Source organism: Rana temporaria, unplaced genomic scaffold (assembly GCF_905171775.1).
Source record: "Rana temporaria unplaced genomic scaffold, aRanTem1.1, whole genome shotgun sequence".
NCBI classification, from domain to species: Eukaryota; Metazoa; Chordata; class Amphibia; order Anura; family Ranidae; genus Rana; species Rana temporaria.
In genome coordinates, this window is record NW_024404722.1 from 1 (window position 1) to 27,363 (window position 27,363).

The following is a 27,363-nucleotide window of genomic DNA, read 5'->3' on the forward strand; positions in this document are numbered from 1 at the left end:
TTTTAAAGGTAAAAGTTTGTCGCCATTCCACGAGCGGGCGCAATTGTGAAGCGTGGCGTGTTGGGTATTATTTTACTCGTATGCGATAGAAAATTCCCCCCCAGTCACAGCAGCTTCCTCCCCCCCCCAATACAGGCCCAAATCCTCACCGTTTCCCCTCACCCACAATTCTCGGATCACACAACATAATCATCACTCACCGGGAACAGACGAGGCTCTCCCGCCGTGTATTCTTCACCCGGAACCGTCTCAGCTCTCCTCAGCTTCTACCAAACCACAACAAGGCCACACACAAACACCGGAAACGAGGCTTGGATTGGCTCAGAACCAGACTTAGCCACAACCCAAAACGAGGCTTGAATCGACTCAGAACGAGGCTATGATTGGCTCAGAACGAGGCTTAGATACGCCCACATCGAGGCTTGGATTGGCTCAAAACGAAACTTGGCTACAACCCAAAACGAGGCTTGAGTTAACTCAGAACGAGGCTTGAATACGCCCACATCGAGGCTTGAATTAGCTCAGAACGAGACCTAAGTCACAACCCAAAACGAGGCTTGGATTGACTCAGAACGAGGCTAAGATCGGCTCAAAACGAGGCTTGATCATTTGCACAAAAAAAAAAACCACAGCAAAAGGTGTTTCGTCAGATTTGGCGACCCGTCAGAATTGGTAAGGGAAGTGACGTCCCGTCGCCGCCATCTTGCTACACCCCGCACTCCTCCAAAGTAAAGGAAGGGGGAAAGCGGACATCTTGTTACACCCACCTGAGTTTTTTATTGTACACTTATTTTTAAATAGGAAAGTGAGTTTATATAGTGACATACAGTGCTTAGAAGTCCGTCTGATCGGTTAGATATTGAATTTTAAAAGCAGCGGTGTTCTGTCAGATTAGCAGACCTGTGAAGAGGAGCAGGCTTGCCGCTCCTGGATTTCACTTTAGAACCTCACTTTACTGTTACATATTAGTGTAAAAATTCAAAACTCCGGTGGGTGTAACAAGATGTCCGCTTTCCCCCTTCTCGGAGTCTCCTTTACAATGGAGGAATGCCGGGTGTAGCAAGATGGTGGCGACGGAACGTCACTTCCGTTACCAATTCTGACGAAAGAAACAAAAGCAAGGGCACAACCAAAACGAGGCTTGAAAAGACTCAGAGCGAGGCTTGGATATTTCTCTCAGAGCGAGGATAGGCCACGCCTACAAACAAAACTTTGGCTCAGAACGAGGCTCATAATGTAGCTTAACCACTTAAGCCCCGGACCATTTTGCAGCTAAATGCCCAGGCCAGGTTTTGCGATTCGGCACTGCGTCGCTTTAACAGACAATTGCGCGGTCGTGCGACGTGGCTCCCAAACAAAATTGGCGTCCTTTTCCCACAAATAGAGCTTTCTTTTGGTGGTATTTGATCACCTCTGCGGTTTTTATTTTTTGCGCTATAAACAAAAATAGAGCGACAGTTTTGAAAAAAATGCAATATTTTTTACTTTTGCTGTAATAAATATCCCCCAAAAATATATATAACATTTTTTTTTCCTCAGTTTAGGCCGATACGTATTCTTCTACCTATTTTTGGTAAAAAAAATCGCAATAAGCGTTTATCGATTGGTTTGCGCAAAATTTATACCGTTTACAAAATAGGGGATAGTTTTCTTCTTATTTTTTTTTTTTTACTGCTAATGGCGGCGATCAGCGATTTTTTTCATGACTGCGACATTATGGCGGACACATCGGACAATTTTGACACATTTTTGGGACCATTGTCATTTTCACAGCAAAAAATGCATTTAAATTGCATTGTTTATTGTGAAAATGACAGTTGCAGTTTGGGAGTTAACCACAGGGGGCGCTGTAGGAGTTAGTGTTCACCTAGTGTGTGTTTACAACTGTAGGGGGGTGTGGCTGTAGGACTGACGTCATCGATCGAGTCTCCCTATAAAAGGGATCACTCGATCGATGCAGCCGCCACAGTGAAGCACGGGGAAGCCGTGTTTACATACGGCTCTCCCCGTTCTTCAGCTCCAGGGAGCGATCGCGAGGGGGCGGCTAGAAACGAAGCCGCGCCCTTGTCCCGGATCTCTCCCCGCCGCTTGCCGACCGCTCGGACCCCCGACCCGCGGAAAGGCGGGGACGTACATGTACGCCCATATGCCTGTACGTGCCATTCTGTGGGCGTACATTTACATGCGGCAGTCGGCAACCGCTTAATCCACTCCTCGCCCCCTTACATGCCACATTTGGGGCTGTAGGCGATCGCCTGGGACACGTGACAGGTCCCAGGCGATCGTCTGTCCAATTGAATGGCGCATGCGCAGTGGGTGCCCGGGGCCGTGAAGCCGAAAGCTGTCACAGCCGGGTGCCCACCACTTGGAATGAAGACGACGGCCGGAGAGGGGGGGAGAGGAGCTGAGCCCCAGGCGGCGCGTCGCTGGAACGTGGAGCAGGTAAGTGTCTGTTTATTAAAAGCCCCCAGATACACTTTTTGTAGCTGCTGACTTTTAATAAACATAAAAAATGACTGGAACACCCCTTTAATACTGCTTCCAGAGCGAGACTTGAACAGCATATGATTAACATTATTTCTATTATTATTACTACTATTAGTTGAATTAGCACTATTGTTCATTTTTATTAATTTTATTCTATTATTATTACTATTCTTCTTCCTCTGATGTAACCACGTGTAATTCCCATTGATGAACTACATTTCCCGGCATGCCCCGGAGGTCTCCGCCCACGCACCCCGCTCGCCCAGTCATGGAAAAGAACGTTGTCATGTGACCCTCATCTCCGTGGTGACGTCAGACGCAGCGCTGTGAAGCTGACAGGCGGCCATCTTGGTGTGTCTTGGTGCCTTTGACAGCCCCTTATAATATCGCCGCTAATGTGGAGTTCCCGGCTGTCCGGGCTCGGTATCCCCCGGCACCTCCTCGCCCCCCGCCTGGGCCTGTTATCCGGTGCCGGTAGAGCGGCGGAAGCTCCGGGGCGGCGGACAGCGGCTACAAGCCATGGGGACGGCAGGGGGCGCGCGAGGTCCTTCGCTCTGTCAGATCCTCAAATGGCCAGCAGAGGGCGCGCTGGGTATTACACTCTGTCAGCGTGCAGGATAGAGAGCAGGCGGCAATTCCGCTTCTCTGACAGCAGAGGGCGCTCCAGTCTCATCATTCCAGAGGGCAGTCTGCAGCTCCTGGAACACACCAGCGGGGGGCGCCAGAGAGACAATGGACAGAATAATGGGAACCCCGAGCCAGCACCCCTACTCATCGCTGCCGCCCTGCTGGCGTATTGCTCCAGCGAAGGAAATCCACGGAAGGGTACCGACATTTATTTATTTATTTAATGAGTTCGATAAATCAAAGACGGTTATTTACATTTAATATTATTATATCTTTGTCATAAATATAATATAAATTATACTTTATTAATACATGAATTTAATTTAATACATGTATTTTATTATTACTTTTTTTTATCATAAAAATATAATTTATTTTTACATTTATTAAGTACATTTATTTTGATAAATCCACAGTAGTAAGTATTTAATGAGTTTGTTAAACCAGACATTTCATTTATTTAATCTAATGCATTTATTATTAATAATAATAATAATAATAATAATAATAATAATATATTGAATACATTTACTTTTTTTTTTTAAACAAAAATATTATTATTTTGAATACATTTAACTTTTTTTTTATTAAATATTATTTGAATAATTAACTATTTCTTAACTGATTATTTTGAATAAATTTTACTTTTTTATTAAATATTTTGAAGAATCAACTTTTTTTTATTAACTGTTTATTATTTTGAATACATTTTACTTTTTTTATTAAATTATATTTGAAGAATTTACTTTTTTTTTTTTTAATTAACTATTATTTTGAATATATTTCCTCTTCTTCTTTTTTTTTTATCAAATATTATTTAATTGAATATGTTTACTTTTTTGTTATTTGTTTTATTGTTTTTATTTTAATACATTTCTACATTATTATTATTATTATTATGACTATTATATTGAATACATTTACTTTAAAAAAAAAAAATATTTTGAATACATTTTACTTTTTTATTAAATATTATTTGAAGAATTTACTTTTTTTAAATATTATTTTGAAGAATTTTTACTTTTTTTATTAAATATTATTTGAAGAATTAACTTTTTTTAATTAAATATTATTATTATTTTGAAGAATTTTTACTTTTTTATTAAGTATTATTTGAATATTTTTTTTTTATTAACTATTATTTTGAATATATTAACTTTTTATCAAATATTATTTGAATACGTTTACTTTTTTATTGTTTGAATACATTTCTACTTTATTATTAATAAATAATAATAATAATAATAATAATTTATTATTAATACATTTTTTTGTTATAAAAGTATAAATTATTATTATATTACATTTATTTTTTTATAAAATGTATTTCTAATATATTATAAATCAGGGCTCGACAAATCCCGGTCGCCACGGCGACTAGAAATAGCGTCCTGGTGACTTTTTTTTTTGTGAGCTGGCGCCATCTGGTGGTGGCCGTTGGTATTACAAGTTAAAGGGGAGGTTCACCCTAAAAACGACTTTCTAGTATTACATTGGCCCCCCACATTACAATACGATTATGCCTATGCTGTACATACCTCGGTACAGCGCTATCTCACCCGTGGCTTCCGGGGTTGCGAGTCCCGCGGGAGTGGGCGTTCCTAACATGTGTGTGATTGACGTGATGACCAAAAACGAGCTCCCCCCCGTCGCGTAAGCAGCGTCACGATTGGTGAAAGGAGCCGAACGGCGAGTCGGCGCTATACTGCGCCTGCGCACCGCCGTTCGGCTCCTTTCGCCAATCGTGACGCTGCTTACGCGACGGGGGGGAGCTCGTTTTTGGTCATCACGTCAATCACCAGCATGTTAGGAACGCCCACTCCCGCGGGACTCGCAACCCGGAAGCCACGGGTGAATAAGCTGTACGAAGGTATGTACAGCATAAAAAAAAACATCATAGGCATAATCGTATTGTAATGTGGGGGGCCAGTGTAATAAGGGAAAGTCGTTTTTAGGGTGAACCTCCCCTTTAAGCATTACAAGTTAAACAGCAATTCTAATGTCATTTTTCACTATTTTCACTGCCATCTTCTTCCCTCTAATTAGAACCCCCCAAACATTATATATATTTTTTATCCTAACACCCTAGAGAATAAAATGGCGATCGTTGCAATACTTTCTGTCACACCGTATTTGCGCAGCGATCTTGCAAGCGCACTTTTTTTTTTTTATTCTCTTTTTTTTAATTAAAAAATAAGACCACAGTAAAGTTATCCCAATTATTTTTTTATTGTGAAAGATAATGTTACGCCGAGTAAATTCATACCCAACATGTCATGCTTCAAAATTGCGTCCGCTCGTGGAATGGCGACAGACATTTACCCTTTAAAATCTCCATAGGCGACGTTTAAAAAAATCTACAGGTTGCATGTTTTGAGTTACAGAGGAGATCTAGGGCTAGAATTATTGCTCTCGCTCTAACATATATATATATTATATTTTTGCTGCTATTTTTTTTTTTTATGTTTATGTTTTTTTGTGTGTGTGTATATATATATATATATAATTATAAAAAACTAAAAATAAAAAAAAATAGTTATTTATTTTATGTCTATGAATATTTATTGCAGACCTTTGCCTGCTTCTGTCCTGTGGATAAAGTGATAAGACATTCCAGAGCACGTTCATTGGATGATCTGTAGTCACATGACCCGCCCCAAGGTTCTGATGGGGTGTTTGTTACTACACTGCACGTGTAGACAGGAACAAGGCGCTTTGTGAATGAGACCCTACAGGCAGCCGGGTGTAATTACACTTTTCTGACAGTAGAGGGGGCACCGGCCCCATCAGTCCATCATCTGCACACCTTAGGTTATTAGAGGATCAGCTGCTTTTGCTCTCCATGCCGAATCTAGGGGGGGGGGTCAGAAATGACAGAACCCACCAGGATCAGCATAGCAGCCAGGCAGCAAGCATTTTCAGGTCAGTAGCGGCAGTATAGGGAGGAGTCCCCCCCCCCCCCCCGCCTGGCTGTCTGGATGTGTAACTGAGATTTCTGTCCCCAGGTGAGCAGCTGTTGGAAGCGGCGCGGACCAGCAACTTCCAGGAGGTGGACAGGTGAGCGTCAGAAGATCTCCACCACCGGGGGGCACTGCCTATCCATGTTCCCAGGGCCCCACAGTCATAGGGGCCCCCTTCAGCTGTCTATTACTGGGGGCCACTCCATCACATCACAGGGAGATCTTGTAAATCAATCCAGGCCATCACATGACCGGGGGGGGGGGGGGATATGCTGCATTCAGCTCTCACTGTCCCCCCCCCCCCCAGGTCCCCAAGAGTCTCCTCTAATCTCATACACCTCCTATAGTTCACCCCCCCCCCCCCCGCCTGCTGCTGAGCCTCCAGCTCATTGTTGGTGCCTCTGTTCTCCAACACTGGCCCTCTGAGAGTCCCCAACTTCCTACAGTGCCCCCCTGAACCTTCCCCAGACCCCCTGAGAGTCCCCAACTTCCTACAGTGCCCCCCTGAACCTTCCCCAGACCCCCTGAGAGTCCCCAACTTCCTACAGTGCCCCCCTGAACCTCCCACAGTGCCCCTCCCCCCGAACCTCCCACAGTGCCCCCCGAAGAGTCCCCTACTTCACACAGTGCCTCAGGCCCCCTGAGTGTCCCCAACTTCCTACAGTGCCCCCCTGAACCTCCCACAGTACCCCAGGCCCCCTGAGAGTCCCCAACTTCCCACAGTGCCTCAGGCCCCACAAGAGTTCCCATCTTCCTACAGTGCCCCCTGAACCTCCCACAGTGCCTCAGGCCCCCTGAGAGTCCCCAACTTCCTACAGTGCCCCCCAAACCTCCCACAGTGCCTTAGGCCCCCTGAGAGTCCCCAACTTCCTACAGTGCCCCCCAAACCTCCCACAGTGCCTTAGGCCCCCTGAGAGTCCCCAACTTCCTACAGTGCCTCAGGCCCTCTGAGTGTCCCCAACTTCCTACAGTGCCCCCCAAACCTCCCACAGTGCCTTAGGCCCCCTGAGAGTCCCCAACTTCCTACAGTGCCCCCCGAACCTCCCACAGTACCCCAGGCCCCCTGAGAGTCCCCAACTTCCTACAGTGCCCCCCCTGAACCTCTCACAGTACCCCAGGCCCCCTGAGAGTCCCTAACTTCCCACAGTGCCTCAGGCCCCACAAGAGTTCCCATCTTCCTACAGTGCCCCCTGAACCTCCCACAGTACCCCCCAAAGAGTCCCCTGCTTCCCACAGTGCCTCAGGCCCCACAAGAGTTCCCATCTTCCTACAGTGCCCCCCCCCAACTTCCCACAGTGCCTCAGGCCCCCTGAGAGTCCCCAACTTCCCACAGTGCCTCATGCCCCCTGAGAGTCCCCAACTTCCTACAGTGCCCCCCCCCCCCCAACCTCCCACAGTGCCTCAGGCCCCCTGAGAGTCCCCAACTTCCTACAGTGCCCCCCGAACCTCCCACAGTGCCTTAGGCCCCCTGAGTGTCCCCAACTTCCTACAGTGCCCCCCCTGAACCTCCCACAGTACCCCAGGCCCCCTGAGAGTCCCCAACTTCCTACAGTGCCCCCCTGAACCTCCCACAGTGCCTTAGGCCCCCTGAGTGTCCCCAACTTCATACAGTGCCCCCCCTGAACCCCCCACAGTACCCCAGGCCCCTGAGAGTCCCCAACTTCCTACAGTGCCCCCCGAAACTCCCACAGTGCCTTAGGCCCCCTGAGATTCCCCAACTTCCTACAGTGCCCCCCTGAACCTCCCACAGTACCCCAGGCCCCCTGAGAGTCCCCAACTTCCTACAGTGCCCCCCCTGAACCTCCCACAGTACCCCCCGAAGAGTCCCCTACTTCCCACAGTGCCTCAGGCCCCACAAGAGTTCCCATCTTCCTACAGTGCCCCCCCCCCCCCAACCTCCCACAGTGCCTCAGGCCCCCTGAGAGTCCCCAACTTCCTACAGTGCCTCAGGCCCTCTGAGAGTCCCCAACTTTCTACAGTGCCCCCCGAACCTCCCACAGTGCCTTAGGCCCCCTGAGTGTCCCCAACTTCCTACAGTGCCCCCCAAACCTCCCACAGTGCCTTAGGCCCCCTGAGAGTCCCCAACTTCCTACAGTGCCCCCCCTGAACCTCCCACAGTACCCCCCGAAGAGTCCCCTGCTTCCCGCAGTGCCTCAGGCCCCACAAGAGTTCCCATCTTCCTACAGTGCCCCCCCCCCCCCCAACTTCCCACAGTGCCTCAGGCCCCCTGAGAGTCCCCAACTTCCTACAGTGCCCCCCCCCCAACCTCCCACAGTGCCTCAGGCCCCCTGAGAGTCCCCAACTTCCTACAGTGCCCCCCGAACCTCCCACAGTGCCTTAGGCCCCCTGAGTGTCCCCAACTTCCTACAGTGCCCCCTGAACCTCCCACAGTACCCCAGGCCCCCTGAGAGTCCCCAACTTCCTACAGTGCCCCCCCTGAACCTCTCACAGTACCCCAGGCCCCCTGAGAGTCCCCAACTTCCCACAGTGCCTCAGGCCCCACAAGAGTTCCCATCTTCCTACAGTGCCCCCTGAACCTCCCACAGTGCCTCAGGCCCTCTGAGTGTCCCCAACTTCCTACAGTGCCTCAGGCCCTCTGAGTGTCCCCAACTTCCTACAGTGCCCCCCAAACCTCCCACAGTGCCTTAGGCCCCCTGAGAGTCCCCAACTTCCTACAGTGCCCCCCAAACCTCCCACAGTGCCTTAGGCCCCCTGAGAGTCCCCAACTTCCTACAGTGCCCCCCGAACCTCCCACAGTACCCCAGGCCCCCTAAGAGTCCCCAACTTCCTACAGTGCCCCCCCCTGAACCTCCCACAGTACCCCCCGAAGAGTCCCCTGCTTCCCACAGTGCCTCAGGCCCCACAAGAGTTCCCATCTTCCTACAGTGCCCCCCCCCCCAACTTCCCACAGTGCCTCAGGCCCCCTGAGAGTCCCCAACTTCCCACAGTGCCTCATGCCCCCTGAGAGTCCCCAACTTCCTACAGTGCCCCCCCCCCAACCTCCCACAGTACCCCAGGCCCCCTGAGAGTCCCCAACTTCCTACAGTGCCCCCCTGAACCTCCCACAGTGCCTTAGGCCCCCTGAGTGTCCCCAACTTCATACAGTGCCCCCCCTGAACCTCCCACAGTACCCCAGGCCCCCTGAGAGTCCCCAACTTCCTACAGTGCCCCCCCTGAACCTCCCACAGTACCCCCCGAAGAGTCCCCTACTTCCCACAGTGCCTCAGGCCCCACAAGAGTTCCCATCTTCCTACAGTGCCCCCCCCCCCCAACCTCCCACAGTGCCTTAGGCCCCCTGAGAGTCCCCAACTTCCTACAGTGCCTCAGGCCCTCTGAGAGTCCCCAACTTTCTACAGTGCCCCCCGAACCTCCCACAGTGCCTTAGGCCCCCTGAGTGTCCCCAACTTCCTACAGTGCCCCCCAAACCTCCCACGGTGCCTTAGGCCCCCTGAGAGTCCCCAACTTCCTACAGTGCCCCCCGAACCTCCCACAGTACCCCCCGAAGAGTCCCCTGCTTCCCACAGTGCCTCAGGCCCCACAAGAGTTCCCATCTTCCTACAGTGCCCCCCCCCAACTTCCCACAGTGCCTCAGGCCCCCTGAGAGTCCCCAACTTCCCACAGTGCCTCAGGCCCCCTGAGAGTCCCCAACTTCCTACAGTGCCCCCCCCCAACCTCCCACAGTGCCTCAGGCCCCCTGAGAGTCCCCAACTTCCTACAGTGCCCCCCGAACCTCCCACAGTGCCTTAGGCCCCCTGAGTGTCCCCAACTTCCTACAGTGCCCCCCCTGAACCTCCCACAGTACCCCAGGCCCCCTGAGAGTCCCCAACTTCCTACAGTGCCCCCCTGAACCTCCCACAGTGCCTTAGGCCCCCTGAGTGTCCCCAACTTCATACAGTGCCCCCCCTGAACCTCCCACAGTACCCCAGGCCCCCTGAGAGTCCCCAACTTCCTACAGTGCCCCCGAACCTCCCACAGTGCCTTAGGCCCCCTGAGTGTCCCCAACTTCCTACAGTGCCCCCCTGAACCTCCCACAGTACCCCAGGCCCCCTGAGAGTCCCCAACTTCCTACAGTGCCCCCCCGAACCTCCCACAGGGCCTCAGGCCCTCTGAGTGTCCCCAACTTCCTACAGTGCCCCCCTGAACCCCCCACAGTACCCCAGGCCCCCTGAGTGTCCCCAACTTCCTACAGTGCCCCCCCTGAACCTCCCAAAGTGCCTCAGGCCCCCTGAGAGTCCCCAACTTTCTACAGTGCCCCTCCCCCCCCGAACCTCCCACAGTGCCCCCCCGAAGAGTCCCCTACTTCCCACAGTGCCTCAGGCCCCCTGAGATTCCCCAACTTCCTACAGTGCCCTCCCCCCCAACCTCCCACAGTGCCTCAGGCCCCCTGAGAGTCCCCAACTTCCTACAGTGCCCCCCGAACCTCCCACAGTGCCTTAGGCCCCCTGAGTGTCCCCAACTTCCTACAGTGCCCCCCTGAACCTCCCACAGTACCCCAGGCCCCCTGAGTGTCCCCAACTTCCTACAGTGCCCCCCTGAACCTCCCACAGTACCCCAGGCCCCCTGAGTGTCCCCAACTTCCTACAGTGCCCCCCTGAACCTCCCACAGTACCCCAGGCCCCCTGAGAGTCCCCAACTTCCTACAGTGCCCCCCGAACCTCCCACAGTGCCTTAGGCCCCCTGAGTGTCCCCAACTTCCTACAGTGCCCCCCCTGAACCTCCCACAGTGCCTCAGGCCCCCTGAGAGTCCCCAACTTCCCACAGTGCCCCCATGAACCTCCCAAAGTGCCTCAGGCCCCCTGAGAGTCCCCAACTTTCTACAGTGCCCCCCCCCCCGAACCTCCCACAGTGCCCCCCCGAAGAGTCCCCTACTTCCCACAGTGCCTCAGGCCCCCTGAGAGTCCCCAACTTCCTACAGTGCCCCCCGAACCTCCCACAGAACCTCAGGCCCCCTGAGAGTCCCCAACTTCATACAGTGCCCCCCTGAACCCCCCCACAGTGCCTCAGGCCCCCTGAGAGTCCCCAACTTCCTACAGTGCCCCCCCCCCTGAACCCCCCACAGTGCCCTCCCCCCCAACCTCCCACAGTGCCTTAGGCCCACTGAGAGTCCCCAACTTCCTACAGTGCCCCCCGAACCTCCCACAGAACCTCAGGCCCCCTGAGAGTCCCTAACTTCCTACAGTGCCCCCCCCTGAACCTCCCACAGTGCCTCAGGCCCCCTGAGAGTCCCCAACTTCCTACAGTGCCCCCCCCTGAACCTCCCACAGTGCCTCAGGCCCCCTGAGAGTCCCCAACTTCCTACAGTGCCCCCCCCCTGAACCTCCCACAGTACCCCAGGCCCCCTGAGAGTCCCCAACTTCCTACAGTGCCCCCCCTGAACCTCCCACAGCACCCCAGGCCCCCTGAGAGTCCCCAACTTCCTACAGTGCCCCCCCTGAACCTCCCACAGTGCCTTAGGCCCCCTGAGTGTCCCCAACTTCCTACAGTGCCCCCCTGAACCTCCCACAGTACCCCAGGCCCCCTGAGAGTCCCCAACTTCCTACAGTGCCCCCCGAATCTCCCACAGTGCCTTAGGCCCCCTGAGAGTCCACAAACTTCCTACAGTGCCCCTCCCCCTTTTGTATCTCTTCTAGCGGATTGGTTCTAACCAGAAGCTTCTCGTTTCAGGTTACTGCGGGAGAAGGTGGACCCCAACACTCGGCACAAGCTGGGCTGGACCCCCCTCATGGTGGCGGCGATGTCAAGAAATCAGAGGTACGAGGACCGGGGGGGGGGGGGGCTCTGTAGACTTTGACTTTGTCGGTAACGGCCTTAGTGGCCCATGAAGCTTTACCACTTCCGCCAAATGACGGTTACAGCGCTGCGATCGCTGAGACTCGGCTGATCACAAATCTGAATAAATAAAAACCGCCAGAGGTGATCAAATACCACCAAAAGAAAGATCTATTTGTGGGGGAAAAATGTCATTTGGGCACAGCGTCGCACGACCGCGCAATTGTTATTCAAAATGCGTCGGCGCTGAAAGCCAAAAATAAAATAAAAAATCTGTCAGGGGTTATAACCCTCCCTTACTCCTATCCAAAAATGAAAAAAAAACAAAAAAAGTTTTGCCCATAGTTCTACTTTAAAGGTTTTAACCACTTAACCCCCGGACCATTATGCAGGTTAAGGACCAGGCCCCTTTTTGCGATTCGGCACTGCGTCGCTTTAACTGACAATTGCGCGGCCGTGCGACGTGGCTCCCAAACAAAATTGGCGTCCTTTTTTTTCCACAAATAGATCTTTCTTTTGGTGGTATTTGATCACCTCTGCGGTTTTTATTTTTTGCGCTATAAACAAAAATAGAGCGACAATTTTGAAAAAAATGCAATATTTTTTACTTTTTGCTATAATAAATATCCCCCAAAAACATATATAAAAACATTTATTTTTCCTCAGTTTAGGCCGATACGTATTCTTCTACATATTTCTGGTAAAAAAAAATCGCAATAAGCGTTTATCGGTTTGTTTGCGTAAAAGTTATAGCGTCTACAAAATAGGGGATAGTTTTATGGCATTTTTAACCACTTGCCCACCAGGTGAATTCTGGCACTTCTCTCCTTCATGTGAAAATCACAATTTTTTTGCTAGAAAATTAATCAGAACCCCCAAACATTATATATTTTTTTTTAGCAGACATCCTAGGGAATAAAATGGCAGTCATTGCAATACTTTTTGTCACACCGTATTTGCGCAGCGGTCTTACAAGCGCACTTTTTTTGGATAAAAATCACTTTTTTGAATTAAAAAATAAGACAATACATTTTGCCCAATTTGTTTATATATTGTGAAAGATAATGTTACGCCGAGTAAAATGATACCCAACATGTCACGCTTAAAAATTGCGCCCGCTTGTGGCATGGCGTCAAACTTTTACCCTTAAAAATCTCGATAGGCGACGTTTAAAAAATTCTACAGGTTGCATTTTTGCAGAGTAGGTCTAGGGCTAGAATTATTGCTCTCACTCTAACGATCGCGGCAATACCTCACATGTGTGATTTGAACACCGTTTTCATATGCGGGCGCTACTCGCGTATGCGTTCGCTTCTGCGTGCGAGCTCGTCGGGACGGGGGCGCTTTAAAAAAATTTTTTTTGGTTTTCTTATTTCTTTTTATTTAGTTTTATAATTTTTTACACTGAAAAAAAAAAAAAAAAAAAATTGATCACTTTTATTCCTATTACAAGGAATGTAATCCCTTGTAATAGAAAAAAGCATGACAGGTCCTCTTAAATATGAGATCTGGGGTCAAAAAGACCTCACATCTCATATTTAGACTTAAATGCAAAAAAAAAAAAAAAAAAAAGTCATTTTTTCAAATGACAAAAAAAAAAATGTTTCTTTAAGAGGCTGGGCGGGACTGACGTTTTGACGTCACTTCCGCCCAGCAGAGCTATGGGGACGGGTGAAGGAGATTTCTCCTTCAGTCCCGTCCCCGCTCAGCTGCCGGACACATCCGATCCCCTCCGCCGCTACCGACGGCTCCGGTAAGCGGCGGAGGGCGCGGGAGAGCGGCGGGAGGGGGGGGGGCCCGTCTCCCGCCACCGATAACGGCGATCTCGCGGCGAATCCGCCGCGGAGACCGCCGTTATCGTGTACACCACCGCCCCCTGAAAAGATGAATATCTCGGTTGTGGCAGCAGCTGCTGCCGTTATCGAGATATTCAACTTTAAAAAGAGGACGTCTTTTTGACATGGGGCGGTGGTCAAGAGGTTAATAATATTTTTTTTTTTTACTAGTAATGGCGGCGAACAGTGATTATTTTATTTTTTTTCGTGACTGCGACATTACGGCGGACACTTGGGACACTTTTGACACATTTTTGGGACCATTGTCATTTTCACAGCGAAAAGTGCTATAAAAATGAACTGATTACTGTGAAAAAGGCCAATTGCAGTTTGGGAGTTAACCACTAGGGGGCGCTGTAGGGGGTTAAGTGTGACCTCATATGTGTTTCTAACTGTAGGGGGGCAGGGGTGGACGTGTGACGTCAGTGATCGTCTTTCCCTATATCAGGGGGGAACACACGATCAGTGTCACTGCCATGGAGAAGAACGAGGAAGCTGTGTTTACACTCGCCTCTCCCCGTTCTGCAGCTCCTGTGACCCGATCGCGGGACACCGGCGGCGAGCGACCCGCGGCTGGACACTTAAAGGGGGACCTACCCTTACGTGATTGTGCCATTCTGCCGACGTATATGGGCGTTGGGCGGTCCTTAAGTGGTTAAACATAACAGATACGTCCTAAAAACGTGAAGTCTTTTTCTTAGGACGTATCTGTTATGCCCAACTCATCCTCCGGATTCGCCGCAAGATTACTTTTATTGTGGGCGGGAGAGGTGCCAACCACGCTCCGGTTATCTCCGCCTGTAGCGGAAAAGACGATTGCGTCCGCTCTCTGAGCCTGGATGCCGAGTGAGTTGAATGATGGGCCCCACTCGGCTCCATAGCATTAGATGGCGGAAGTGACGTCAAACTTCCGCCCAATGGTCTTAAAGGGGAATTTTATAAAAAAAAAAAAATGTAATTACTTAAAAAAATAAAATAAAAAATAAAGTAATAAAAAAAAAAAAAATTTATTATTATTTTTTTCCCCCCTCTCACATTTAAAGAGGACCTGTCATGCTTTTTTCCTATTACAAGGGGTCTTTACATTCCTTGTAATAGGAATAAAAGTGACACATAATTAATATTAACATTTTTTTATTTTTTTTTAAAGGACGTTGTCAAAATAAAATAAAAAGTAAACAAAATAAGGAACAAAAATGTAAAGCGCCCCGTCCCACTGAGCCTGCGCGTATGTCGCACCCGCATATGAAAAGCGGTGTTCAAACCACACATGTGAGGTATCGCCGCGATCGTTGGAGCGAGAGCGATAATTCTAGCAAAAGGCCTCCTCTGTAACTCAAAACGGGTAACCTGTCGAAATGTTTAAACGTCGCCTATGGAGATTTTTAAGGGTAAAAGTTTGTCGCGTGAAATGTTGGGTATCAATTTACTTGGCGTAACATTATCTTTCACATTTTATTTTTATTTATTCTTTTCCTAAAAAAAAAATCAGCGATTTTCTTTTTATTTATTTTTTTCTAAAAAAACTCGATTTACGATTCAAATCAATTTTTTTTTTTTTTATTATTTATTGAGGGACACCCGCCGCCCCTGAGGAGCTGCAGGCAGTAGTTTTTAGGCGAGGCTTCAGCCTAGTCCACGGCGTCCGACCTCGCAGTCTTTTTCCAGGATCGCGGCCGATCTGCGGGCAGGATTCTGTAGGCGTGGCCACAGCTCGATTATCCAAAAATCTATTTTTATTTTATTTTATAAGGGTTAGGCCGATTTTCTTAGGGTTAGAGGGTTAGGGTTTCCCATTGAAGAATAAGGCTAGGACTCAGGAATTGGAACGGTGACCTCCCCCAGAGGTCAAACGTCAGAAGGCGGGTTCCCAAAGGTCAAAGGTCACTGGGTGTGGCTGACCCACCCTCACCAAAGTGTACCGCCTACCCCAACTAAGTCGGGGAATGAACAAGTCGGGGGAAAGCCTCAAATTTTTGGATAATTTGAATCGATTTGACCCAACAACTCGATTTTTTTAAATCTCAACGATTTTTTTTTCTCCCCTGCCCTACTTTCACAATATAAAAATAAATTTAGCTAACTTTACTGTTGTCTTTTTTTTTTCAAAAATTTAAAATTTGTATTTTTTTCCTCCAAAAAAATAAAGTGCGCTTGTAAGACCGCTGCACAAATACGGTGTTACAGAAAGTATTGCAACGACCGCCATTTTATTCTCTAGGGTGTTAGAATAAAAAATATTTATAATGTTTGGGGGGTTTTAACTTCTAAGTAAAGGGAAGGAGATGGAAACAGGCAGGGGAAGCTCCATTAGCATTGCTGGTTGTCTTGTCATACCAACGGCCACCACAAGACGGCGCCAGATTCCAGAAGGAACCATAGGACTGCAGAAGGCCGCGGCTTCAATTACCAGCCGACGCGATCGTCAATGGGGGGGTGTGCGCACGGAGACGGGGTACCTCAGCTATGCCGCCCCAGGTTCGCTAATTCTCGTCGCAATTGCAACCTGGCGCCCGGGGTTTGTCGAGCCCTGATATATATACATTCATTTCTTTTTATTGTAGTCTCTCATATATGAGAAATGATATGGAACGATGTTGGCGCACTGAACTAAATTTTACATCTACCAGACTCTCCTTAGCTGCTCTGTTGCAAAACGCCAAAAAGTCCTGCCGTGTGTGTATGGCATACCAAGTTTACGGACAACGCCCCATTGGAGCAAAATCCACGGAAAAGTCCAGATGGAAGTCCGATCGTGTGTATGAGGCTTAAGTTGCACCCATCCAAAGTTGGCCTGAAGGCTGACTTCGTTAGGGTTGGGGTTTCTCCCTTGAAGAACAAGGTTAGAACCCAGGGATTGGAAAGGGGACCTCCTCCAAAGGTCCACAGGCGGGTTCCCAGAGGTCAATGGTCAAGAGGTGTGGCTGGACCCACCCCCCACCAAAGTGTACCGCCTACCCCAACTAAGTCGGGGAATGACCAAGGTCGGGGAAAGGTTAGGGAGCCTAAAGGGCAGCCTGTCTGTTTAGCGTCACATTTGTTGTGAACAAGCAAGCGATCGCTTGTAAAACGCGTCTACCGTTGACTGTATCTGTCTGACCCTTGTGACAAAAAAGATGAAATCAAGATATACGTTGGAGTTCCAGTGTGCGACCAATTTCTTGTGTTATTTGTCACATGACCCGGCTCTCTCCCAGCCTGTCTGCAGGGAAACCTAGGCAGGAGGAGCTTCACGTGTTAAAAAATTAATAAAAACACCATTTGGAATACAGAGTTAAATACAAATAATATCAATAAACTGTTTTAAATTTTCATACAAATACATATTTAAAATCAAATCTTTATTATTTTGTGGAAATAACATGGCGTAGGTGGACTTCTATCAGTCTCAAGCTGTGTCACACCCCTCCAGCCTCTGGTCTTAGAATAAGAGGAAGGTGAAGCCTCCATTAATCTACATTTTAATATCCCGCCCCCTTGGTGTTTAGCTGGTTAGTAGGCGTGGAGGAGGAGGGAGTTACTGCTGTGTATACGCCCACATGTGTGACTCTGCCCAGATGTGATAGGGAGGAAATGCTCAGCATAGGAACTCACTAAAAACTGAGCATGTGCAGAGCTGCCACTACAGCGGCAAAATCCCTAACTGCATTGGGGACATGGACAGAAGGGGGGCGATAGAGAGCAGCAGGATCAACCAGGATATTTGCGGAATACAGAAGACCCCCCCAAAGCATCCTGTGACTTTAGTGTAACCTGAGTGCCTCTGGGTGACCCCCACAGTGTCAGGTCAGTGTCATTGCTCTGTTTTCTAGCAGTGATTATATCTCCAGTCTGACTGTCCTCTGTAGCATGTCTCCAATCTCCAACAACCCCTGTAGCATGTCAACATGCCCATTTACTGTGTGAGGTCCGCAGTCTCTGACCACATCCTTCTAGGAGGTCCACAATCTCTGGCCGCCACCTCCTCTATGAGGTCCACAGTCTCTGACCCCATCCTTCTAGGAGGTCCGCAGTCTCTGACCACATCCTTCTAGGAGGTCCGCAGTCTCTGACTACATCCTTCTAGGAGGTCCGCAGTCTCTGACCACATCCTTCTAGGAGGTCCGCAGTCTCTGACCACATCCTTCTAGGAGGTCCGCAGTCTCTGACCACATCCTTCTAGGAGGTCCACAGTGTCTGGCCGCCACCTCCTCCTCTGAGGTCCACAGTGTCTGGCCGCCACCTCCTCCTCTGAGGTCCAGTGTCTTGCCGCCACCTCCTCCTCTGAGATCCACAGTGTCTGGCCGCCACCTCCTCCTCTGAGGTCCACAGTGTCTGGCCGCCACCTCCTCCTCTGAGGTCCACAGTGTCTGGCCGCCACCTCCTCCTCTGAGGTCCAGTGTTTTGCCGCCACCTCCTCCTCTGAGATCCACAGTGTCTTGCCGCCACCTCCATCTATGAGGTCCACAGTCTCTGGCCGCCACCTCCTCCCTATGAGGTCCACAGTCTCTGGCCGCTACCTCCATCTATGAGGTCCAGTCTCTGGCCGCCACCTCCTCCTCTGAGGTCCACAGTCTCTGGCCGCCACCTCCATCTATGAGGTCCACAGCCTCTGGCCACCACCTCCATCTATGAGGTCCACAGTCTCTGGCCGCCACCTCCTCCCTATGAGGTCCACAGCCTCTGGCCACCACCTCCATCTATGAGGTCCACAGTCTCTGGCCGCCACCTCCTCCCTATGAGGTCCACAGCCTCTGGCCGCCACCTCCTTCCTATGAGGTCCACAGTCTCTGGCCGCCACCTCCTCCCTATGAGGTCCACAGCCTCTGGCCGCCACCTCCTCCCTATGAGGTCCACAGTCTCTGACTAAATCCTGTAGTGTGTCTGCTGTCTGATACAGAAAATTCACTGAATTTCATGTGCAGCCCTTTGGTGATGTCAGGGTGCCACACTTTTGGGCCCCCATATCAACATATTGACCACCGCTGGCCTAGCGGCTACTCGCCAGTCCTGGACTATGGGACGCAGTCTCTGGCCACCACCTCCTCTATAAAGTGCAAAGTCTCTGGCTGCTGCCTCCTCTTTGAGGTCCACAGTCTCTGGCCGCCACCTCCTCCTATGAGGTCCACAGTCTCTGGCCGCCGCCTCCTCCTATGAGGTCCACAGTCTCTGGCCGCCGCCTCCTCCTATGAGGTCCACAGTCTCTGGCCGCCACCTCCTCCTATGAGGTCCACAGTCTCTGGCCGCCACCTCCTCCTATGAGGTCCACAGTCTCTGGCCGCCACCTCCTCCTATGAGGTCCACAGTCTCTGGCCGCCACCTCCTCCTATGAGGTCCACAGTCTCTGGCCGCCACCTCCTCCTATGAGGTCCACAGTCTCTGGCCGCCACCTCCTCCTATGAGGTCCACAGTCTCTGGCCGCCACCTCCTCCTATGAGGTCCACAGTCTCTGGCCGCCACCTCCTCCTATGAGGTTCACAGTCTCTGGCCGCCACCTCCTCCTATGAGGTTCACAGTCTCTGGCCGCCACCTCCTCCTATGAGTTCCACAGTCTCTGGCCGCCACCTGCTCTAGGGGGTCCACAGTCTCTGGCCGCCACCTCCTCCTATGAGGTCCACAGCCTCTGGCCCCCACCTCCTCCCTATGAGGTCCTCAGTCTCTGGCCACCACCTCCATCTATGAGGTCCACAGTCTCTGGCCACCACCTCCATCTATGAGGTCCACAGTCTCTGGCCGCCACCTCCATCTATGAGGTCCACAGCCTCTGGCCGCCACCTCCTCTAGGGGGTCCACAGTCTCTGGCCGCCACCTCCTCCTATGAGGTCCACAGCCTCTGGCCGCCACCTCATCCCTATGAGGTCCACAGCCTCTGGCCGCCACCTCATCCCTATGAGGTCCACAGCCTCTGGCCGCCACCTCCTCCCTATGAGGTCCACAGTCTCTGGCCGCCACCTCCTCCCTATGAGGTCCACAGTCTCTGACTAAATCCTGTAGTGTGTCTGTTGTCTGACACAGAAAATTCACTGAATTTCATGTGCAGCCCTTTGGTGATGTCGGGGGCCACACTTTTAGGCCCCCATATCAAAAAATTAACCACCGCTGACCTAGCGGCTACTCACCAGTCCTGAACTATGGGACGCTTCATCAACCTGTGGTCACATCGGGTTGGGAGAGTGCAGGCAAGGTGCGTTGAGGGCTGTAAAGCCTTGAATGGTCAAAGTGACAGGTTAAAGAGACTACCAATACATCGGCTAGTGGGACTAGACCCATACATACTCCATGCCGGCGGTGCGCTGGGTGGAATTTTGGCGACAAATGTTCCAAAAGGGCATTTGGAGGAAGCATGCTATGATCGGTGAATCCGAAATTTTCTTTGTTGTAAACTTGCGCCTGAAATAGTTGCCTGTATGGTAAAACAAGAGGTTGGGTGCGCCATACATTTAAGAGTTTAATATTTTTGTAAAGCCATTATGAGGTTCGGTTATAAGCCGTGCTTAGAGGAGTTCCCCTTTAAAAAGATTTGAGGTTCCCAGGGTGATCAGCCATCCCTTCTGCCAAAGCTAACAAGTGCCCCCCCCCCCCTCCCTGGAAGTGTTTGCCGTCCCTCCTGACCAAACTCAATCCATTTGTTCTGAAAGAAATCCAATTTCTCGGCAAAGCACCGGTGACTTTTGATGTTTTCTTTCGAGTCGTAAGTTCATAAGTGACAAAAAGGAGCCAAATGACTTGGGACAACACAGGATTAAGGCCCCCCTCCCCAGACAATAGGTGGGATATCCGCTCTTCAGGCAGGCACGGCCTGGTATCCCCCCCCCCCCATGCGCCAAGTTCGTGTGTGGCACAAGGGTTTGACAAGGCGTCGTGACGAACTCAATGCCCCTTCAAGGTCGTCTTCTTAAGAGGCTTTTCTACAACCCCATGTTTGTTTAACTTTCATGTCCCTGATACTGTGTCCAGCGGCTGAGAGGGAAGGACAATGGGGCCCCATCGTCTGGACCGCGAAGCTTGTTGACTTTGGCCGGTTGGTCACCGGAGCGGAACGAATGGAGAAAAGGACCGTGTCGAAGAGAGACGACCTCCACGCAAGTGTCGCCTCTTTCCACGTCCCTTTGGCCAGGATGAGTCAATACCGTCACAGGAGCACCAAGGTGTGAAGATTCCGCCCGAGGAGATGAATAGAAAGATCTATACAAATCCCGTTACTTCCTTTTTTTTCTGACGTCGCTTTGAAAATGCTAAACGCGCTTATTGAAGAAGGGTGGAGGATCTCCAGCGCGTTCCTCGGTTTTCATTATTTTATAGAGGAGGAGGGGGGCGGGTTGTAACGATCGATCTGAAACTGTTGGGGCAATTTGCAACCGTTACATTGGAGAATTTTCGCTTGGGTTGGATTTACTTATTTTCTCTTAAGTCAACTGGTGACATGGGCCGGATTCAGAAAGGACTTACGCCGGCGTATCTCCAGATACGCCGTCGTAAGTCCAAATGTGCGCCGTCGTATCTTTAGGCGTATTCTGGAAACCAGATACGCCTGAATCTTGCCAAGATACGACCGACGTAAGTCTCCTACGCCGTCGTATCTTGGGGTGCATATTTACGCTGGCCGCAAGGGGCCGCTTCCGTAGATTTACGCGTCGAATATGCAAATGACCTAGATACGCCGATTCACGAACGTACTTGCGCCCGTCGCACTTTAATGAATTACTGTGCCCCAAAAAAAAAGAACACACACTACATTACCCAATATTTGGGTAAAATATAAAAGGTGATGTTACACCGAGTAAATGGATACCGAACATGCCCCAGTTTGAAATGGCGCACACTCGTGGAATGGCGTCAAAATCGACGATACTTAAAAATCTCCGTAGACGACGCCTTAAACTTTTTTTTACAGGTTACCTGGTTTGGAGTTACAGAGGATGTCTAGCGCTAGAATTATCGCTCTCGCTCTGACGTTTGCGACAAATACCTCACATGTGTCGTGCGAACGCCGTTTACACTTATGTATGTGTTTGCTTCTGAGCACGGGGGGGGGGGGGGAATGCTTTAATTTTTTATTTTTTTTTACTCTGTCCCTTTTTTAATATTTATTATTATTTTTTTATTTTTATTTTACTCTGTCCCTTTTTTTATATTTATTATTTTTTTATTTTTATTTTACTCTGACCCTTTTTTAATATTTATTATTATTATTTTTTACTCTGTCCCTTTTTTTTTTATATTTATAATTTTTTTTACTCTGTCCCTTTTTTAATATTTATTATTATTATTATTATTGGTATAATTATAATAATTATTTTTTTTTTTTTTTTTTACTCTGTCCCTTTTTTAATATTTTTTTTTTTTTACTCTGTCCCCTTTTTTAATATTTATATTTATTATTATTATTATTATTATTATTATTATTATTATATATATATATATTTTTTTTACTCTGTCCCCTTTTTAATATTCTTATTCTTATTATTTTTTTTTTACTCTGTCCCTTTTTTATTATTATGATTATCATTATGATGATGATTATTATTAAAAAAAAATGTTTTACTCTGTCCCTTTTTTAATATTTTATATATATATATATATATATATATATATATAGATAGATAGATAGATAGATAGATAGATAGATATAATTTTACTCTGTCCCTTTTTTATTATTGTTATTATTATTTTTTATCACTTTTATTGCTACTACAAGGAAATGTAAACATCCCTTGTAATAGAAATAAGAGGTGACAGGTCCTCTTTGTATAGAGATCTAGAAGACCCCAAGTCTCTCCTCCTACCTTTTAAAAAAGCAAAAGATCAAAAAATAAAATAAAAAATAGTTTACTTCTGTCCTAGACTGGAAGTGACATCATGATGTCGCTCTGGTCCTCCAAGATCATAGAGGTGACCCTAGGACAGGACTACAGTACACTCCCCTCATTGTTACAGCCACAGTGAGTGTTGTTGTCACCCTAGGACAGGAAGTGTTACTGGCAGGATCTCCAGGTGAGGATAAAAGGGGGATGGTAGCCTGGACTGTTGACCTGTATTCAGGGAAAGGCCATAAGTGACCTCTATATCTTCTGTTGGAAGGGAAGATGATTCCTCCGTTCTCTCTCTTACTTGTCCGTCTTGCACCCCAGCGCTGTAAATTTACCCGACCGACTGGCAGCGGTGTCACCAGCCAGGAAGGGGTTAATAGTAGACCTCCACCCCCCCCCCCCATAAGGGTTAATCGGAGGTGGGCATCGCCTGAAGCCAGCGGTCACGCTACTACGGACGGACTCCCTGTGCAGCAGGAATCCCGGTTGAGTGACCCCAGCTGCCGGCGAGGTGTTGCGGCTCCTGTGCAGCTCATTGTGTCCCGTCTGCCATGAATGGATAATGGCGGGAAGGGATCAATAACCTCCGTCCCCGGAGCTCTGACACCCGCTAAACGTCCCATTGTCCCCCCCCCCCCCCCAATTCATTCCGGGATGACGGACTGGAGGTGAATCAGGAACTGACCCCGGCTCTGCCCTGTACTGTCCGGGAGTCGGTCCGCCAGAATATTCTTCTAATTTTATTTGTCATTTGAAGTGAAATATCAGAGAGAGAGAAAAACGTATCGAAGTTTGTATCCGGGGGTCTCCAAACTTTATACTCAAAGGGCCGGTGGGAGGAATAGTGTCCCATCATTGGTATCAGTGGGAGGAATAGTGTCCCGTCATTGGTGTCAGTGGGAGGAATAGTGTCCCATCATTGGTATCAGTGGAAGGAATAGTGTCCCATCATTGGTATCAGTGGGAGTAATAGTTTCCCATCATTGGTGTCAGTGGGAGGAATAGTGTCCCATCATTGGTGTCAGTGGGAGGAATAGTGTCCCATCATTGGTGTCAGTGGGAGGAATAGTGTCCCATCATTGGTGTCAGTGGGAGGAATAGTGTCCCATCATTGGTATCAGTGGGAGAAATAGTGCCCCATCATTGGTATCAGTGGGAGGAATAGTGTCCCATCATTGGTGTCAGTGGGAGAAATAGTGCCCCATCATTGGTGTCAGTGGGAGGAATAGTGCCCCATCATTGGTATCAGTGGGAGGAATAGTACCCCATAGTTGGTGTCAGTGGGAGGAATAGTGTCCCATCATTGGTGTCAGTGGGAGGAATAGTGTCCCATCATTGGTGTCAGTGGGAGGAATAGTGCCCCATCATTGGTGTCAGTGGGAGGAATAGTGCCCCATCATTGGTATCAGTGGGAGGAATAGTGCCCCATCATTGGTATCAGTGGGAGGAATAGTACCCCATAGTTGGTGTCAGTGGGAGGAATAGTGTCCCATCATTGGTGTCAGTGGGAGGAATAGTGTCCCATCATTGGTGTCAGTGGGAGGAATAGTGTCCCATCATTGGTGTCAGTTGGAGGAATAGTGTCCCATCATTGGTATCAGTGGGATGAATAGTGCCCCATCATTGGTATCAGTGGGAGGAATAGTACCCCATAGTTGGTGTCAGTGGGAGGAATAGTGTCCCATCCTTGGTGTCAGTGGGAGGAATAGTGTCCCATCATTGGTGTCAGTGGGAGGAATAGTGTCCCATCCTTGGTGTCAGTGGGAGGAATAGTGTCCCATCATTGGTATCAGGAGAAGGAATAGTGCCCCATCATTGGTATCAGTGGGAGGAATAGTGTCCCATCCTTGGTGTCAGTGGGAGGAATAGTGTCCCATCATTGGTGTCAGTGGGAGGAATAGTGTCCCATCATTGGTGTCAGTGGGAGGAATAGTGTCCCATCATTGGTGTCAGTGGGAGGAATAGTGTCCCATCATTGGTGTCAGTGGGAGGAATAGTGTCCCATCATTGGTGTCAGTGGGAGGAATAGTGTCCCATCATTGGTGTCAGTGGGAGGAATAGTGTCCCATCATTGGTGTCAGTGGGAGGAATAGTGTCCCATCATTGGTGTCAGTGGGAGGAATAGTGTCCCATCATTGGTATCAGTGGAAGGAATAGTGTCCCATCATTGGTATCAGTGGGAGTAATAGTTTCCCATCATTGGTGTCAGTGGGAGGAATAGTGTCCCATCATTGGTGTCAGTGGGAGGAATAGTACCCCATCATTGGTGTCAGTGGGAGGAATAGTGTCCCATCATTGGTATCAGTGGGAGAAATAGTGCCCCATCATTGGTATCAGTGGGAGGAATAGTGTCCCATCATTGGTGTCAGTGGGAGAAATAGTGCCCCATCATTGGTGTCAGTGGGAGGAATAGTGCCCCATCATTGGTATCAGTGGGAGGAATAGTACCCCATAGTTGGTGTCAGTGGGAGGAATAGTGTCCCATCATTGGTGTCAGTGGGAGGAATAGTGTCCCATCATTGGTGTCAGTGGGAGGAATAGTGTCCCATCATTGGTGTCAGTGGGAGGAATAGTGTCCCATCATTGGTGTCAGTGGGAGGAATAGTGCCCCATCATTGGTGTCAGTGGGAGGAATAGTGCCCCATCATTGGTATCAGTGGGAGGAATAGTACCCCATAGTTGGTGTCAGTGGGAGGAATAGTGTCCCATCATTGGTATCAGTGGGAGGAATAGTGTCCCATCATTGGTGTCAGTGGGAGGAATAGTGCCCCATCATTGGTGTCAGTGGGAGGAATAGTGCCCCATCATTGGTATCAGTGGGAGGAATAGTACCCCATAGTTGGTGTCAGTGGGAGGAATAGTGTCCCATCATTGGTGTCAGTGGGAGGAATAGTGTCCCATCATTGGTGTCAGTGGGAGGAATAGTGTCCCATCATTGGTGTCAGTTGGAGGAATAGTGTCCCATCATTGGTATCAGTGGGATGAATAGTGCCCCATCATTGGTATCAGTGGGAGGAATAGTACCCCATAGTTGGTGTCAGTGGGAGGAATAGTGTCCCATCATTGGTGTCAGTGGGAGGAATAGTGTCCCTTCATTGGTGTCAGTGGGGGGAATAGTGTCCCATCCTTGGTGTCAGTGGGAGGAATAGTGTCCCATCATTGGTGTCAGTGGGAGGAATAGTGTCCCATCCTTGGTGTCAGTGGGAGGAATAGTGTCCCATCATTGGTATCAGGAGAAGGAATAGTGCCCCATCATTGGTATCAGTGGGAGGAATAGTGTCCCATCCTTGGTGTCAGTGGGAGGAATAGTGTCCCATCATTGGTGTCAGTGGGAGGAATAGTGTCCCATCATTGGTGTCAGTGGGAGGAATAGTGTCCCATCATTGGTGTCAGTGGGAGGAATAGTGTCCCATCATTGGTATCAGTGGGAGGAATAGTACCCCATAGTTGGTGTCAGTGGGAGGAATAGTGTCCCATCCTTGGTGTCAGTGGGAGGAATAGTGTCCCATCATTGGTGTCAGTGGGAGGAATAGTGTCCCATCATTGGTGTCAGTGGGAGGAATAGTGTCCCATCATTGGTGTCAGTTGGAGGAATAGTGTCCCATCATTGGTATCAGTGGGATGAATAGTGCCCCATCATTGGTATCAGTGGGAGGAATAGTACCCCATAGTTGGTGTCAGTGGGAGGAATAGTGTCCCATCCTTGGTGTCAGTGGGAGGAATAGTGTCCCATCATTGGTGTCAGTGGGAGGAATAGTGTCCCATCCTTGGTGTCAGTGGGAGGAATAGTGTCCCATCATTGGTATCAGGAGAAGGAATAGTGCCCCATCATTGGTATCAGTGGGAGGAATAGTGTCCCATCATTGGTGTCGGTGGGAGGAATAGTGTCCCATCATTGGTGTCAGTGGGAGGAATAGTGCCCCATCATTGGTGTCAGTGGGAGGAATAGTGCCCCATCATTGGTGTCAGTGGGAGGAATAGTGTCCCATCATTGGTGTCAGTGGGAGGAATAGTGTCCCATCACTGGTGTCGGTGGGAGGAATAGTGCCCCAAGGGGCAGATAAAAGCAAGCAAAGGGCCACAGTTTGAGGGCCCCGGGTTTATAGTGTACAGGGGTTTTTATGTCTCGCTGTCCTGTTCTGTCCACACAGCATCGTCAAGTCCTTGCTGCAAGCCGGCGCCGACCCGAACCTCGGAGATGAGTTTTCCAGCATGTATGAGACGGCCAAGGAGAAGAGCATGCACTCACTGGAAGGTACGGAGTCCTCTTCATTCATATCTGTTGTGTAACCCGGAAGGGGTCAGATCACCGGGGGCCAGGGGCCCCAGGGGGACTACAGAAAGCCAGCTCTTTATCATACCATTTTTACAAATCCACGGCACTCTGATTACAGAGATGGGAGGTTGCCGTCTCCCGCAGCTAATCGCAGCCACTCTACATGTAATCGCTTAGGTAGCAATCCCATGCATGTGATCGGTCCCTGGATACAGACTGCCTGCATCCAGGGCCAATCACCCGCTGCATGAGAGATTACATGCGATTAGCTGCGGGAGCCGGCAACCTCCCATTGCTTTCTATAGGGGGGCTCTTGCATGTTTTTGGAGTGCATTGGCATTGACTGCCACACCCTTATGTTACAGGGTTAGTTGGTTGAATTGGATGTGCCCATTATGAGGGGTTCCCACCATCCCTGTGCTGAGTCCCCGGGTCTGTACACCCGCTGTGCCCATTATGAGGGGTTCCCACCATCCCTGTGCTGAGTTCCCGGGTCTGTACACCCGCTGTGCCCATTATGAGGGGTTCCCACCATCCCTGTGCTGAGTTCCTGGGTCTGTACACCCGCTGTGCCCATTATGAGGGGTTCCCACCATCCCTGTGCTGAGTTCCCGGGTCTG

The 27,363-nt window shown here is 49.5% G+C and overlaps 1 protein-coding gene across 2 annotated transcripts; it reads left to right on the forward strand.

Moving 5' to 3' along the window:
• Positions 1-2,790: 2,790 nt before the first annotated feature.
• LOC120923206 (caseinolytic peptidase B protein homolog) lies at positions 2,791-26,762 on the forward strand. 2 transcript variants are annotated; one of them, XM_040334919.1, is made up of 4 exons: positions 2,791-3,312; positions 6,120-6,171; positions 11,739-11,825; positions 26,619-26,762. In XM_040334919.1, exons 1-4 carry the CDS (start codon positions 2,883-2,885, stop codon positions 26,755-26,757), a joined length of 708 nt encoding a protein of 235 aa, XP_040190853.1. In that variant the 5' UTR covers positions 2,791-2,882; the 3' UTR covers positions 26,758-26,762. The 2 variants fall into 2 exon arrangements, with proteins under 2 accessions (XP_040190853.1, XP_040190854.1); XM_040334920.1 differs by lacking the exon at positions 2,791-3,312 and adding an exon at positions 5,861-6,036.
• The last annotated feature ends 601 nt before the right edge of the window (positions 26,763-27,363 follow it).

Excerpts from the sequence above, each read along its gene's own strand:
- LOC120923206 (XM_040334919.1), top strand. The coding sequence starts at position 2,883 with ATGTGGAGTTCCCGGCTGTCCGGGCTCGGTATCCCCCGGCACCTCCTC. Across the intron at positions 6,172-11,738 it reads AACTTCCAGGAGGTGGACAG|GTTACTGCGGGAGAAGGTGG; the intron begins GTGAGCGTCAGA and ends TTCTCGTTTCAG. Across the intron at positions 11,826-26,618 it reads GCGATGTCAAGAAATCAGAG|CATCGTCAAGTCCTTGCTGC; the intron begins GTACGAGGACCG and ends CTGTCCACACAG.